Source organism: Humulus lupulus, chromosome 7 (genome assembly GCF_963169125.1).
Source record: "Humulus lupulus chromosome 7, drHumLupu1.1, whole genome shotgun sequence".
NCBI classification, from domain to species: domain Eukaryota; kingdom Viridiplantae; phylum Streptophyta; class Magnoliopsida; order Rosales; family Cannabaceae; genus Humulus; species Humulus lupulus.
In genome coordinates this window covers 189,132,564-189,145,695 of record NC_084799.1, presented here as the reverse complement: position 1 = coordinate 189,145,695, position 13,132 = coordinate 189,132,564, and the positions used below count along the sequence as shown (strand labels likewise).

The following is a 13,132-nucleotide window of genomic DNA, read 5'->3' as shown; positions in this document are numbered from 1 at the left end:
TTTGATCATATTGATAAAATTTTATCTATCAAATCTGAGTTTAGAGTATCAAATATGTATAATTTTAAAATACAAAGTACCATATGAGCATTATTGAAAACAGAGGGTACCAAAATAATACTTTGCAAAAACATAGAGTAGCAAATGAGTAAATTCCCTTATTAGATATACAATTAGGTCACATAAATGTCTAAATCTCGAAAGAGGGACTAAAGAATTTCTCATAAATAAAGCATATTCTACCTAATTTCCACAAAAACAAATACAAATACAAATTGTGGTCCCCCATAAATAAAGCATATTCTACATAATCTCAACCTCACCGGATTTCAAATCTACAAAGTCTCCCGCCTCTCTCTCTCTCATGAAGTTACAGGTTCGCTTTCATTTTCCTTTTAGTTCAATTCTTTTTCCCTCATAAATTACCTGTTCATGCTTGAAACGTTGATGAAGAAACTGGACGATGCTCTCATTTTCGTATTCATGTTCTCGAGGGCTTCTTTTCAGGGTGTTTTTTTTTATAATTATTTTATTCAATTTCTTGCATTGTTATCTCTTGATTATTTATTTATAAATGATGATCAACGAAAGAATGAAATATAAATAAATTTTGTATAGGGCTTGCTTCACAGTATTTTTAGTGAAGATGTTGGTTTAGAAAATTTCCAACCTTGATACAATAGACAAATTGTAAAATAATTTTGAAATTTTGGTGGGAAAGAAGGCAAACACCATAAAAGTTTCATTTCATAAATTCACTCTATGTAGTTTCTGTTGATCTTGATTGTTTAAAATACACAATTTTTAGGATCCAGGACTTAACTTTGACATGTATTTTATTAATTTATTTTTAAAGCCATATTTGGGATTTTCTGAAGCGTCATATGTTTAGAAGAACAAACATGGAGGAAGCCTATAGTGATTTAGATTCGGTCAAAGATGAGCTAAAGAAAGTTCAGGCTGAATGCAAAACTAAGACAGAGCTCTCTGAGTGCTTGAAGAAAGCCCACAGTGAGCAATTACTCAAATTTGAAGAAGCTAAACAGTTGATCGAAAAACAGTCTCAAGAACTAAAGGACAAGTATGAAGAAGTTGCGGAAGCTAGCGAACTTTCTAAGAAGCTTGAATCTTGTTTGCATGAAAAAGATTTGTCATTAAGGCATTTGTGTTCTATGAATGAGAAAGCCAAAGATGTTTTTGAGCAGAAGTTGAGAATTTTAGAAAGAAAAAATATAGATTTGGTATCTTCTTTAGATGAAATGACTACGAGAAACAAAGAACTAGAGCAGGATGTGTATGCGACTACAAACCAGATTGAGGGCTTTAAAAAGCTTTTGTTGTCTACAGAGAAGAAGTGTACAGAAGCTCAGCAAATGGCTAAAGAAGGGGAAGGTTTGAGGGATATAGATGAGATGCTGATTAAACTGGAGGAGGAAAATAATAGTGTTCAGGATCAGTTGAAGTGGAAGCAGGAGCAATTTAAACATCTTGAAGAAGCTCACAAAAGGCTCCAAGATGAGTTTGATATGAGCAAAGAGAATTGGAAGAGGGAAAAATTGGCATTAATGGAAGAAACTTCGACATTGCAGACAAGCTTGGATTGCCAAACTATAACTCTGGAAGGTCTACAAACACGTTTGGAGATGTGCAACCACTCTTTAGCTCGTGAAGAAAGCAAGAGGAAATTCCTGGAGGTTCAGGTGTCTGATTTTGAATTGCGATTTGAGAATGCCATTGTCCAGTTCCAAGAAGAAAATTCACAGATACAAAGACTGACTGTTCAAAGAAATGAAGAGATTGCAATGTTACAAACCACGCTGGCAATAAAGGAGACATTAGCCAAGGAAGTGGAATTTAAGACTGTACACCTTGAGCAAGAGAATAAGGAACTCATCGAATCTCTAAAAGAACTTCAGGAGGCTCAAATCAGAAATGCTGGGACCACTACTTCTGCAAAAATGCATAACAAGCTTAGACACTTGGAAAATGCACACATCAGCTGTTCTGAAAAATTGACAGCAAAAGAGCTTGAATGTCTTTCAGAAATAGAAAAGATTAAAGGAAATGTGATTAGTTTTAATTCTGAATTGAAGGATAAAGATGAACAAATAAAGAAGCTTCAGATGGAGCTGGAAAGTTGCTGTTCTACAATTCAGGTGTTAAATGAAGAGATTACAATAACATTAGCATTCTTTAAATCAGAAATTTCAGAGGCATACTCCAAAACATATGATATGAAAGATGAAATGAAGCTGTTTAACAAAAAGAAGGAAGAAAATGTTCCATTACTTACAGCTCAGTTGGAGATGAGTTGCAGTGCTCTAGATGTTGTTCGTCTTGAATTTGAGGAAGAACAAAAAAAAGTAGAAAGTTTAGCAGAGAGGGTGGATTCACTGGAACCTATGAAACAACCACCATTTCTTAAAGATGAGGAGCTTCAAAGACACAAAAAAATTCTTGAAGAATATTCTGTGTCCCAACTTCACTTGAAAAATCACTGTTTTCAGATGGAAAGTTGCCTCAACAATGAACTGCCAAATCATTGTGAGGTACTAGAAAAGGAAAATGCTGAGCCAAGTGCGGAGATTAATGAAGTAACTCAGTTAGAAGCTTTTGGAGAAGATGAAGAAGTCTATAGACAAATGAAGAATTGCCTTCTTGTACAAGATGAAATGACAGAAATTTTTAAGAAAGAGAGTGAGAGGCTTACCCAAATATTCAAAGAGAAAGACATGAAAATTAAAGATCTCCAGCAGCAGGTTGAATTACTGGAAACCAAACTAGCAGCTCAAGCAGAAGAAATGGCGGCCTGCCTACAAGATAACGAGAATCAAGCCCGAACTGCAAAAGAAGAAAATATTGCCAATCTGCTAAGAGATATTGACATGCTAAAGCAAGAGTCTAGAAGAAGAGAATTAGAAGCTGCAACCCTTGCACAGTTGGATGCAGAGAGAATTTTTACGGAAGAAAAAGAAATGCTTTTAAAGGTTTCTAATGAGAAAGACGATATCATAGAAAATCTCAAGTTATTGGCAGCATCACTGGAGCAACACTTCACAAATTTAGCTGTGTCCTTTTTTTCAGAAGTCATAGAAAAGCAGGTAAAGATTGATGTGCTTACTGAAGCATTAGCGAAGAAGAGTGTCACAGCTATTGACACTGAAGACAAGGATGAGTTAATTAGTCATTTGGAAAAAGAACTATGCAGTCCGAGTGAGAAACTGGCACATCAGGAGGATGAAACTGAGCAACTTAAAGCATTAATTATATCGAACAAACTGGAAACAGAGAGCTTGATGGATAAACAGAGGAGTATGGAACAGTTATGCAAACAGCTTGAGCTTGATAGAGAAGTTCTCCTTCAAGACATCATGAAGCTATCAATTGAAAAGGAAAACTTGTTGGGTTATGCTCAAAAAATTTGTGACAGTATTGGTCAGCTTTCCAGTGAGGATGTAGAAATGATGAAAGTCTTGGGGAAAATGTTGCCAAGGTCAAATGAAGAGATTCCAACAGAAATGTATTTGATGGTGCCCGATGAGCTTTGCTATTCTACTGGAGAGAATGCTATTACTTCTTTTTCAGCAACAACAAAGAAACTTGAATCAAGTAGCAATGAGAGATCACCACTCATGGAGGTCAACCAGAGGCAGATATAAGAAATAACACTGAATCCTAAGCAATTTGGAAACTTGTGTTTGGGCAACCTTTTAGTCTGTTGGACAGTAATACCTGCTAGCGTTTGGAAAGAGATGGGTCACAATATTACCTTTTTGGATTGTTATATATTCTTGTTTAATGGATACTCTACGAGGTTCTGATTATACCTTTTGGGTTGGTCTGTGTATCAATAAACTCTAAGCTGCTTGGCTAACCGCGCGGAAATGGAAAATCTCGAAATAGGGCTGTTTCCACGCATGTTCTTGAAAAGGATCAAATGGCAGTTTCATTAGTTTTAAATGTTTGTAGTGTAAATTTAAATAAAAAATGCTTGTTGTGTACATTGTGTCGGCTAAATGACTATTGTAATTTACTGGATTCAACCTTCAACTTTTGTAATTCAGTCCTATGTTCTCTGGTCTTTCAGTCCTATGTTCTTTTGGTCTGCTAAACAATTGTAATTTACTGGCTTCAACAATTGTAATTTAGTCCTATGTTCTTTGGCTTCATCAAACGTTGTATAATGTATATGGAACAAGAATCACTAATTCCTGGATTCTTTCGCTAAATCTAAACCTATCAATGCAAGCAAAAAAATATATCAAATTTGTCGAAAGTGCAAGTCAGCATAATTGTTCAACTATTACAGAATTTTTGAGGAAATAACTTGAAAATTTAATAATGGATTTGTATATAGATAGTAGTATTAACAAACAATTAATACAGAGAAAGGAGATTGTAGAATTGACTAGTTCTGAATGGTTTAATCGTTGTAACATGTTGAAGACTAGTATTCAAGAAAGCATTTCTTGATAAATCAGTACAACAATCATTAATCATCATCTTAATATGGTCGTTTAAAAATTATCCTGCAAACTACAGAGATCAACATCTCGAGATACTCATTTCTTCTCATTTTTATCAGATGAACTTGAATTTCCGGAGAATTTTTTAATCCATCTCTGCTTGTTCTTCTCAGAAGTATTCACGTTTTCACAAAATTCAGTTAGACCATGCCTTAGTGCTCCAAGATTGACCCCATTACCAACCAAAATGCTTGTTACCCCCATTTTAGAAACCTGTAATTAGCATAGTAAAATTATTAAAAGAACCAACAAACGATATCTTCAACCTATTTCACCCAATATGTGATGCCTAATCTCAAACAGTTGATAGAGGCAAAATTATGTATATGTATAAATGCAATCTTACCTCTTTTATGTTCCTATCTTCGTCATCAAAGAAAAGCATTGAGCTGTAGGGGACTCCAGTTCTGGAATGAATTTTCTGGAAGTGATCTGTTTTATGAGTCCAACTAGAAAAAATCTCCTGCATAATGAAGATGATAATTATAAGAATGTCATAAGGAACTATAAGAAAATATACGCATATCGTTTCATCGAGAATCGTTATGGATGATTTCACCTCATATAATACAGACCAGGCAAACCATCCACAGCAAGAAAAGTTTAATTGATTTGACCATTTCAGGTTACTACTACTAGGAGTAAAAAAGCAATACATGAGAGTATGAGACAAATTAATAGTATCAAAGCTCTATATTCAAACCTATTCTGCTTTACCTTAAAAAATTATATAAAGATAAATCACCCTTCTCCATATTCAATTTTGTAGGCTATTATACACTAAGTATGGCAAATGAATGAATGCATCATTTACCTCTAAAATAACATTTAACAACCTGATAGAAAGAAACAAACTTAATACATATATACAATTATACACACAAAAACAGACATACAGACACAATTACTGTCTCCTAGGTTTACAGAATTATTACGCTTACCCATGTGTTCTGATATTAATACAAAATGAGTCTTGTCAAATGATAAAAATTATCGTTGTTTTCTAAGGATACAAAATAAGAAGAGCACAAGGATAAGCTCATATCTTATTCGATTTTGCTATATATTGTATCTCCTAGAGCACTAATGACAAATTGTCTTATTTTGTGAACTACAATATGGTGACACTATAATTATGCACCAAAAAGTTGTACAAAACATGATTTTAGATCATTCTCTGTGCAGTTAAAGTTTTAAAGTTCACAGTTGGTACATGAAAGGTCACTATACTATTGTAAAACTTCAAGGAAATCATAAATAACTTGTAAAGGTTCTTTCAATATTGAATTTGTAACAATAAATAGGTTTGTATCATACTCTAGATGTGCTCCATGAGGAAAATCACAATTACCAGACCATTGTCTATCTCCTTAATTCTACAAACAAAATAATATTATAAAATACACACATACACATAAGAGAACGCCCAAACCATGCCTCACCTTAGCTACAAACATGGTTGTAATATTGAGTTTGTCAAGAAATGTCTTAGCTGTATCTGCAGTAGGTGACCGAGAAGCAATTGCGAGATCGACACCCTTTTCCTTGAATGCTTGCAATATGCCACTAGCATCCTTATACAGATATGGCATTTCACGCTTAGAGCGACATTCACTACAAAAGTTTAGATGCAAATTAGTAACATGATTGTTTGGAAAATAACACATTTGCAATACAAACATTGAAAGAAGTTCAGCTGTTAAATTAAATTTTAAATCTCTATCTACTCTAGAGATGACTTCTCTCGTTCCTCACAATGGAAATTGATCAGTTGGCAATAGAGAAACATGGCAATACTGTAACATAATCACTAATGTTACAAACCACAATACAATGCATGCATTCATATAAGAACATGCCAACACAACTATTTCTATTAGCATAAATCCTTATTGTTATTTCTAATAATCTCACTCAACACTTTGTATTTTACAAAAGTATGCTCTAAAGATTTAATTAATTTTTTTTTCAAATAATTATTTCAGCTATCAAAGCATAGACACAAAAAAAAAATATTATTTTCTTTCTTCAGTAGATTAAACCTAAATTCAAGTTTCTAATTTGAAATTCTACGATGTTCTTCTTAAAACAAATATACAGTAAAAACGAAAAAAGAAAACTTTTATTTTTTATTTTCTGTTGGATTTTCTAAGAAAGCAAAGAGAGTGTGATCGAGATACCAGTAAAAAGGCCAGAGAGTGTAATCGAGATCGAAGACGACCAGTCTAGGAAGAACATGGAACATTCCCATTATCTGGAGAGCTTCGGTCTTCACCCTCTCGTCTGCCATCTCTCCCTCTCTCTCTCTCTCTCTCTCTCTAGAATAGAGAATAGAGAATAGCGCAGAGAATAGAGAAAGAGAATTCGTATTGGTTGGTTGGATTGTTTTATTTTTATAACATTTCATAAAATGTCTGCTAAAGGTATCGTTTTTATTGGTCTGCTTGCATAGGAAAGTGGACTTTGGGATAATACAAAGTTACAAACACAAATTATACCGTGACGCTCTTATTATTTATTTATTATTATTATTCTTATCACTACTAAATTTCCTCACTAATTCCATTTATTAAAAAAACTTACATTTGTCCCCAAAAAAAAACACTCTTACACATTTGTCAAAAAAAAAAAAACAATGAAAATCCTAGCAAATACTTACATCTAATAAAAATATATTTGTCACACATTCATTATATAAGGAAAATTTGAGATTTTATGCTATGGCCTAAATAAAAAAAATTATACATATTTTGTATATTATGCATTATATATGTACCTTAAAATTTGATTAAACATTTTTATTAAAAATTAATATATAATATATTTCCTTTGCTCACATTTTTCTAATTTTTTTCTTTTTCATATTCTAAAAAATACATATAAATAATATGTTTTTTAAATATTTAAATAAAAATAAAAATATTTAAAAACTTGTTGAAGTAAGAATTTTTTTTCTAAAAAAATTATGAAAATAAAATAAATGAAAATATTGAAATTAACTAAAAAATAAATTAAAGAATGTTATTTTTATTTAGTTTTTTTAGAAAAAGTGTTCAAAATAATTTTAATAATTATTTTTTTAACTAATAGTGACTATATATATATATACTCTTGGGGTGTAAATAGAATGCCAAAAAAAGTAAGCTATTTTTTCCCTCTCTTTCCAAAATATATCTCTCATAACTTTCCCTATTCCTTCCTTCTTTCTCCCTCTCTTCTATCGTCTCCTCTCACGGCTCTTCCACCATGATAGCCACAAAACTACCATCACAACCCATTTCTTTTTTTATGATTCAGAGCTTAAAATTAAGAAAATATTCACTTTATACACTAGTATATGCATTTCGAATAGATTTGTACATGATTTTTTTTTCGTAATTTTTCAGATCTAAAACTCTTAAGTCTGCAAAAATTCGATGGTGTTCAATGCCTGCTCGATAACAACCCGATGTAGCCGTAAAAATTAATTTTTTTTATGAAAAAAACATTTTTTTTCTCGATGGTGCTCGTTACCTGCTCGATGGTGCTCGATACAATTCTTGCAAGAGGCATAATTTTTCACTCGAGTGTCCGTTTAGGGTAATTTTTTTTTAATTTGAGTATTTTTTCGAGATTTACACATTTGAGATTTGTATATACAAATTTAGGAAGATTAAAACTTGAAAAAAAGTACCAAAATTCAAAATAATACCCCAATTCTGGTCGTGTTGTAAAGTTTTACACTTTCCAAATATGAATACATTTCAAACGTTCAAATCTAAAAAAAAAAATACCCAAAATAAAAATAAATCACCTCAAACAGACACCCCAAATGAAAAAGTATGCATCTTCCAAGAATTGCATCGAGCAGTATCAAGTAATTATCAAGCAAGGTATCGAGCACCATCAAGCTTCATCAAATTTTCCATAAAAAAAACTCATGTTTTTCATGCCCAACTCGATGCTCCTCGATGGTGCTCGATGTCAGCTCGATGGAGCCTTAAAATCAAGGTTTTCATGAAAAAATCGACTTTGCTTGATAGGTGTTCGATATTATTTGATGGTTGCTCGACGACCTTAAAAATAAATTTCTTTTTATGAAAAAAAAAAAAATTCGATGGTGCTTGATATCTGCTCGATAGTGCTCGATGAAATTCTTGCAAGAGTCATAATTTTTCACTCGGGTGTCTGTTTGTGGTGATTTATTTTTTGAATTTGAGTATTTTTTTCGAGATCTATATGTTTGAAATATGTCTATACACATTTGTGAATTTTAAAGCTTGAAAACATACAAAAAAATGTCTTAAACGTGAGGTATATTTTGATTTTTTTTAATTTTTTAAGCTTTACACTTACCAAATGTATATATACACATCTCAAATGTGTAGATCTCAGAAAAAAATACTCAAATTCAAAAGAAAATACCCCAAACAAACATCCAAGTAAAAACTTACGCCTCTTGCAAAAATCGCATCGAGTATCATCGAGCAACTATCGAGCCATTATCGAGCAACCATCGAGAAAAGTCAATTTTTCATGAAAATCTTGATTTTGAAGGCCTTGTCGAGCTGACATCGAGCATCATCAAGCAAAGTCGATTTTATGCAGATTTTAGAGCTTCAGATATGAAGAAAAAAATCACAAAGAAAACTAAAAAATCATGTCCAGATCTATTTGAAATGCAATTCTTAGTGTGTTAAGTGATACTTGTCATAAGTTTAAGTTCTAAATCATTCAAAACTATTATGGATATCTTTTGTGTAGCTTCCATGGAGAAGTTAAGAGAAAGAGAGATGAGATTTTCCATTTTCAGAGAAAAACGATAGAGAGAGAGATAGTGGGAAGAGTTGGGTGCAAAAATAACGAAAGTGGTAGTTTCGGAAACAAGGGAAAGAATATCACTAAAAGGTAATGTAAATAAACCAATTTTTTTTTTATTTGAAGACCCTATGATGCATAGAAGCTCAAATTTTCCATATATAATCGCTAGTATTTCAGTGTTCATAGTTCAGTCCAAAATTAAAGCATTAACAACGAAAATACTTATATTATTCTAAAAATTACACAAAAAATACTTAATATTTTTTATTAGTTCATTTGAAAAAAATTAAAATTCTTTTAAAACAGGTTTCAAAAATTAAAATAAAATTTAGGGTTTTTTTTTGGAATAGGCAAATACTATAGAATATTAACATTTATACTACCACACGACAATTTAAACATTTATACGACAACACTCATTTATTTTACAAAAATATGTTCTATGCTACAGACCCATTCACGCATGGCAGATGCTTTGCTTCGATAACCAGCCATGGCAGTAACCAGCGATGGAAGATCTCCATGAACACCAGCGAGAGAAGATCAATAGAAGATCTCCATGAGCGCCAATGATCAAGCTTTAGAAAAAAAAACAATAATAAAATCCACAAGAAGATCTCGATGCAACAAGGGTAACCAAATTCTCAAACGACAACCCATTCCTCAAATTGCAATAAACGACGATTAGCATCAACGTGAAATCAACCATTATAGTGAAAAACACTGGCGATCAGCAATTGGAAAATCACCATCTTCGACCACCATCAAGCTATCAATGAAAATTCAACCCGAAAAAAATCAAAAACTTCTTTTCAGTAAGATTTGGAAGCAAAGATGGAAAAAAATTCAGAAAACAACTTCAAATAAATGAGATAAGATAGAAAATATAGTGAAAATAGAGAGATTATTTTGAAATTTATATTTATCAAAACGTTTATGTTGTGTTGTTGTCGGGTTGTTTTTGTTTTTATGTTTGTGAACCTGAGATATAAAATGTATAATTGCCACTGAAAACACTGTAATGTTTTTTTTTTTAAAAACTGAGATTATGTGCCTTTTAGAGAATGGAATCCAATACCAATTATGATAGAAAGCAATGAACACAGGATGATAAAAAAGAATTACACTGATTTCGAAGTAAGTGAAGTATTTATACTGAAGGATTGTAAATATGAAAATATTATTGAGAAATTGTATCAGCAACGACAACGAAATTTAGAAACAACGACCATTCAGTTATAATATCAAGTGAAATAATGCTGAAAATAGTAGATGATGACAATCTCCTTTTTTACATGCAACTAAAATTGAAAGAAACAGTTTACACAAGGTATCCCTTAAATAAGGCAACACAATCAACCATCCCTTTTTTCACCTTTAGATAGTCAACAGTGACACAAGAACATGACACACAAAATGAAAATTCATAAATATGAAAAACAAACCACAAGATCGATCTTGAATAAACACCATAACAACTATGGCTTGATACAAAAAATGTATAGGCAACACAAGATCAACAAGGCAACGTTTTTGTAAAAATTTAATGAAGAAGAAGGAATAAAAGAAAAAGATGGAGAGAGAGAGGTTTTGGGCACCAATAACAAAAAAAAAAAAAAGAATGAGCAGCTCATCATCAGCATCTTAGCTTATCCCATCTAAAAATTAATAAAATGTTCCTTAAAAGTATGATCACCTTTTTTTTTTTTTTTATCATTTTCAACCTTAAAAGAAACTTAAGGGTTTAAAGCAACTAAACAATAATATGAAAACATATGAAAAGAAATATATTTTTAGAATATAAAAAATGATATTGATACGCTCAAATGAAAACAACAATTAAACAACATCAAAAAGTAAAAAACACAAGGTAATCTTCATAAAAACAACATTAAGAAAACTAACAAACACATAACATAAACTTAAAAGCAACAACAAGAGAGTCAGAGCTTTATTTACAAAATGGAGAGGTAGAACCAAATGTTGATCGAGTAGTAACCATTATGAAGTATATGAGATCAAAAAAATTTATTGATCTCTGGGAAAAAAAAGGAAGATGGAGAAGATGAATAGAAAGTGATATAGAGAAAGATGAATAGAAAGTAAAATGAGTATTGTGTATTGGTTAACGTGCAAGAAAAGAAAATGACAAAAAAAAAATGTATAAGAAGGACAAGTGGGTAGGGTGTCAAAAGCTTATCACTTGTCACCTATTGCATGTTTTGTCATTTTTTACTTTTATTAAATTGTGTGGCTGTAACGTCCCAAATTACCTAATAAGGCTTAAGGCCTTGATTAGGGGACCAGGATGGCAAATCATGGAAATTACATGTGTTATGTGTTTTATATGCATGCAAATATGTGATTATGTGAGTTATATTATTATATGACTTGATATCCATGTTTAGGTGTATTAATTAAACATGTGGGCCCGTTTCTTATTAGAAGGGAAATTTTCGTAATTTGGCATGTTATGGTTATATTTGGTATATATGTGATATATGTGTGAGACCACATTATTATGAGGATATATTTGGGTTACTCGGTACGAGGCGATCCTAGGGAGCAAGCTAGTGAAAAACTCACAACTGGATCAAATTTTGACCTGGTGTGAGTCAAGGGGTATATTGAGTATTTACTACATTATCGGGATATTGGGTATTGGGAATGGTTATTTGATGATATATTGGGGGTTAGTGAGATCATTTGGGAATTTTGACTATTTAACCCTCAGGGGAATTTTTGGAACCCCGAGCATTGAGATTTACTTGAGATTACTTAAGCTTGAAGTAACATGTCAAAAAGAAAATACGTTCAAAATACTTTCCTCTCTCTCTCTTTCTCCCGTTATTCCTTATAACCGTTCGTCGCATTTTCGAAGAAAACTCGAGTTTTAGGACTAAGATTCAAGCAAGGATCGAGTCATAATAATTATAGGAAAGATTGGAAGCTTATTAATCAGAGGATTTAGCAAGAAACGAGATAATCATAGGTAATTTAAGCTTTGAATTTCTGAGTTTCCGTTTCCTAAAGTTTCTTAAGTTTCAAATTTGATTCTATGTTTTGATGAATTTTTGAGTTGTTTGAAGCTTGGGTTTTGATGGTTTTGGGCTATTGAGATGATCGGAAAGTTTGTTTTTGGGATTTGGATAGGTTTATGGAGTGTTTTGAAATGGGAAAAATGAAGGTTTTGGCTGAGTTCCAGGTCGGACCGTGGCCCTATTCTTGGGCGCCGCGGCCCAAGCTTAACGAAGAAGAGAACATGTCTGATGAGAATTAGGACCGCGACACCTAGTAGGCGGGCCGCGGCGCGAGGCACAGGTAGAAAAGGGCAGGGGCCTCTGTCTAGAGGCGGGCCGTGGCTCAGGGGTGTGGGGTCGCGGCGCTTAAGGGGAAAGTTGGCCTTAGGGAGGTTTTGAGAGTGGGAACTCAAACCTAAGGGCTCAGGGTCAATTCTACTACCCGGTTTAGTAGGATTCGATGTCCTGGAGGCTAGGACTCGGTCCGGAAGCCTTTATTTGCTCATTTTTGATGAGATTCTGTACTTGGTTGTGACTAGGTTATCACTAGGGGCTCAGGATTAGGATCGTGCTCGAGGGTCGTTCTTATTTTACATTATACTAGGACCTGAGGTAAGAAAACTGCACCCATTATGTGACATACGTGATTAGGGCTTGGCCCAAATACTTAATATGGTTTTGATTGGGCATTAGCCCATATAAATGCGCATGATTATGATTATGCCTGTGATTATTGATGAAGCATGTTGAGTGCTCTATATATGGATGTTTGTTATATGATGAATG

The 13,132-nt window shown here is 32.8% G+C and overlaps 2 protein-coding genes across 2 annotated transcripts; one reads left to right on the top strand and one right to left on the bottom strand.

Moving 5' to 3' along the window:
- The first annotated feature begins 289 nt into the window (after window positions 1–289).
- LOC133788951 (uncharacterized protein At4g38062-like) lies at window positions 290–4,154 on the top strand. Its single transcript, XM_062226638.1, has 2 exons — window positions 290–376; window positions 857–4,154. The coding sequence occupies exon 2, from the start codon at window positions 885–887 to the stop codon at window positions 3,657–3,659; it is 2,775 nt and encodes a 924-aa protein (XP_062082622.1). The 5' UTR covers window positions 290–376; window positions 857–884; the 3' UTR covers window positions 3,660–4,154.
- A 173-nt stretch (window positions 4,155–4,327) lies between these two features.
- Window positions 4,328–6,903, bottom strand: LOC133788952 (uncharacterized). The gene is made up of 4 exons (XM_062226639.1): window positions 6,707–6,903; window positions 5,969–6,140; window positions 4,873–4,989; window positions 4,328–4,739 (listed from the first exon to the last, which is right to left on the bottom strand). Exons 1-4 carry the CDS (start codon window positions 6,814–6,816, stop codon window positions 4,563–4,565), a joined length of 576 nt encoding a protein of 191 aa, XP_062082623.1. The 5' UTR covers window positions 6,817–6,903; the 3' UTR covers window positions 4,328–4,562.
- Window positions 6,904–13,132: the final 6,229 nt, after the last annotated feature.

Coding starts and splice junctions, on each gene's coding strand:
- LOC133788951 (XM_062226638.1), top strand. CDS start 885: ATGTTTAGAAGAACAAACATGGAGGAAGCCTATAGTGATTTAGATTCG.
- LOC133788952 (XM_062226639.1), bottom strand. CDS start 6,816: ATGGCAGACGAGAGGGTGAAGACCGAAGCTCTCCAGATAATGGGAATG. Junction 4,990..5,968: donor CAACCATGTTTGTAGCTAAG/GTGAGGCATGGT, acceptor TTCATTATGCAG/GAGATTTTTTCTAGTTGGAC. Junction 4,740..4,872: donor AAGATAGGAACATAAAAGAG/GTAAGATTGCAT, acceptor TGCTAATTACAG/GTTTCTAAAATGGGGGTAAC.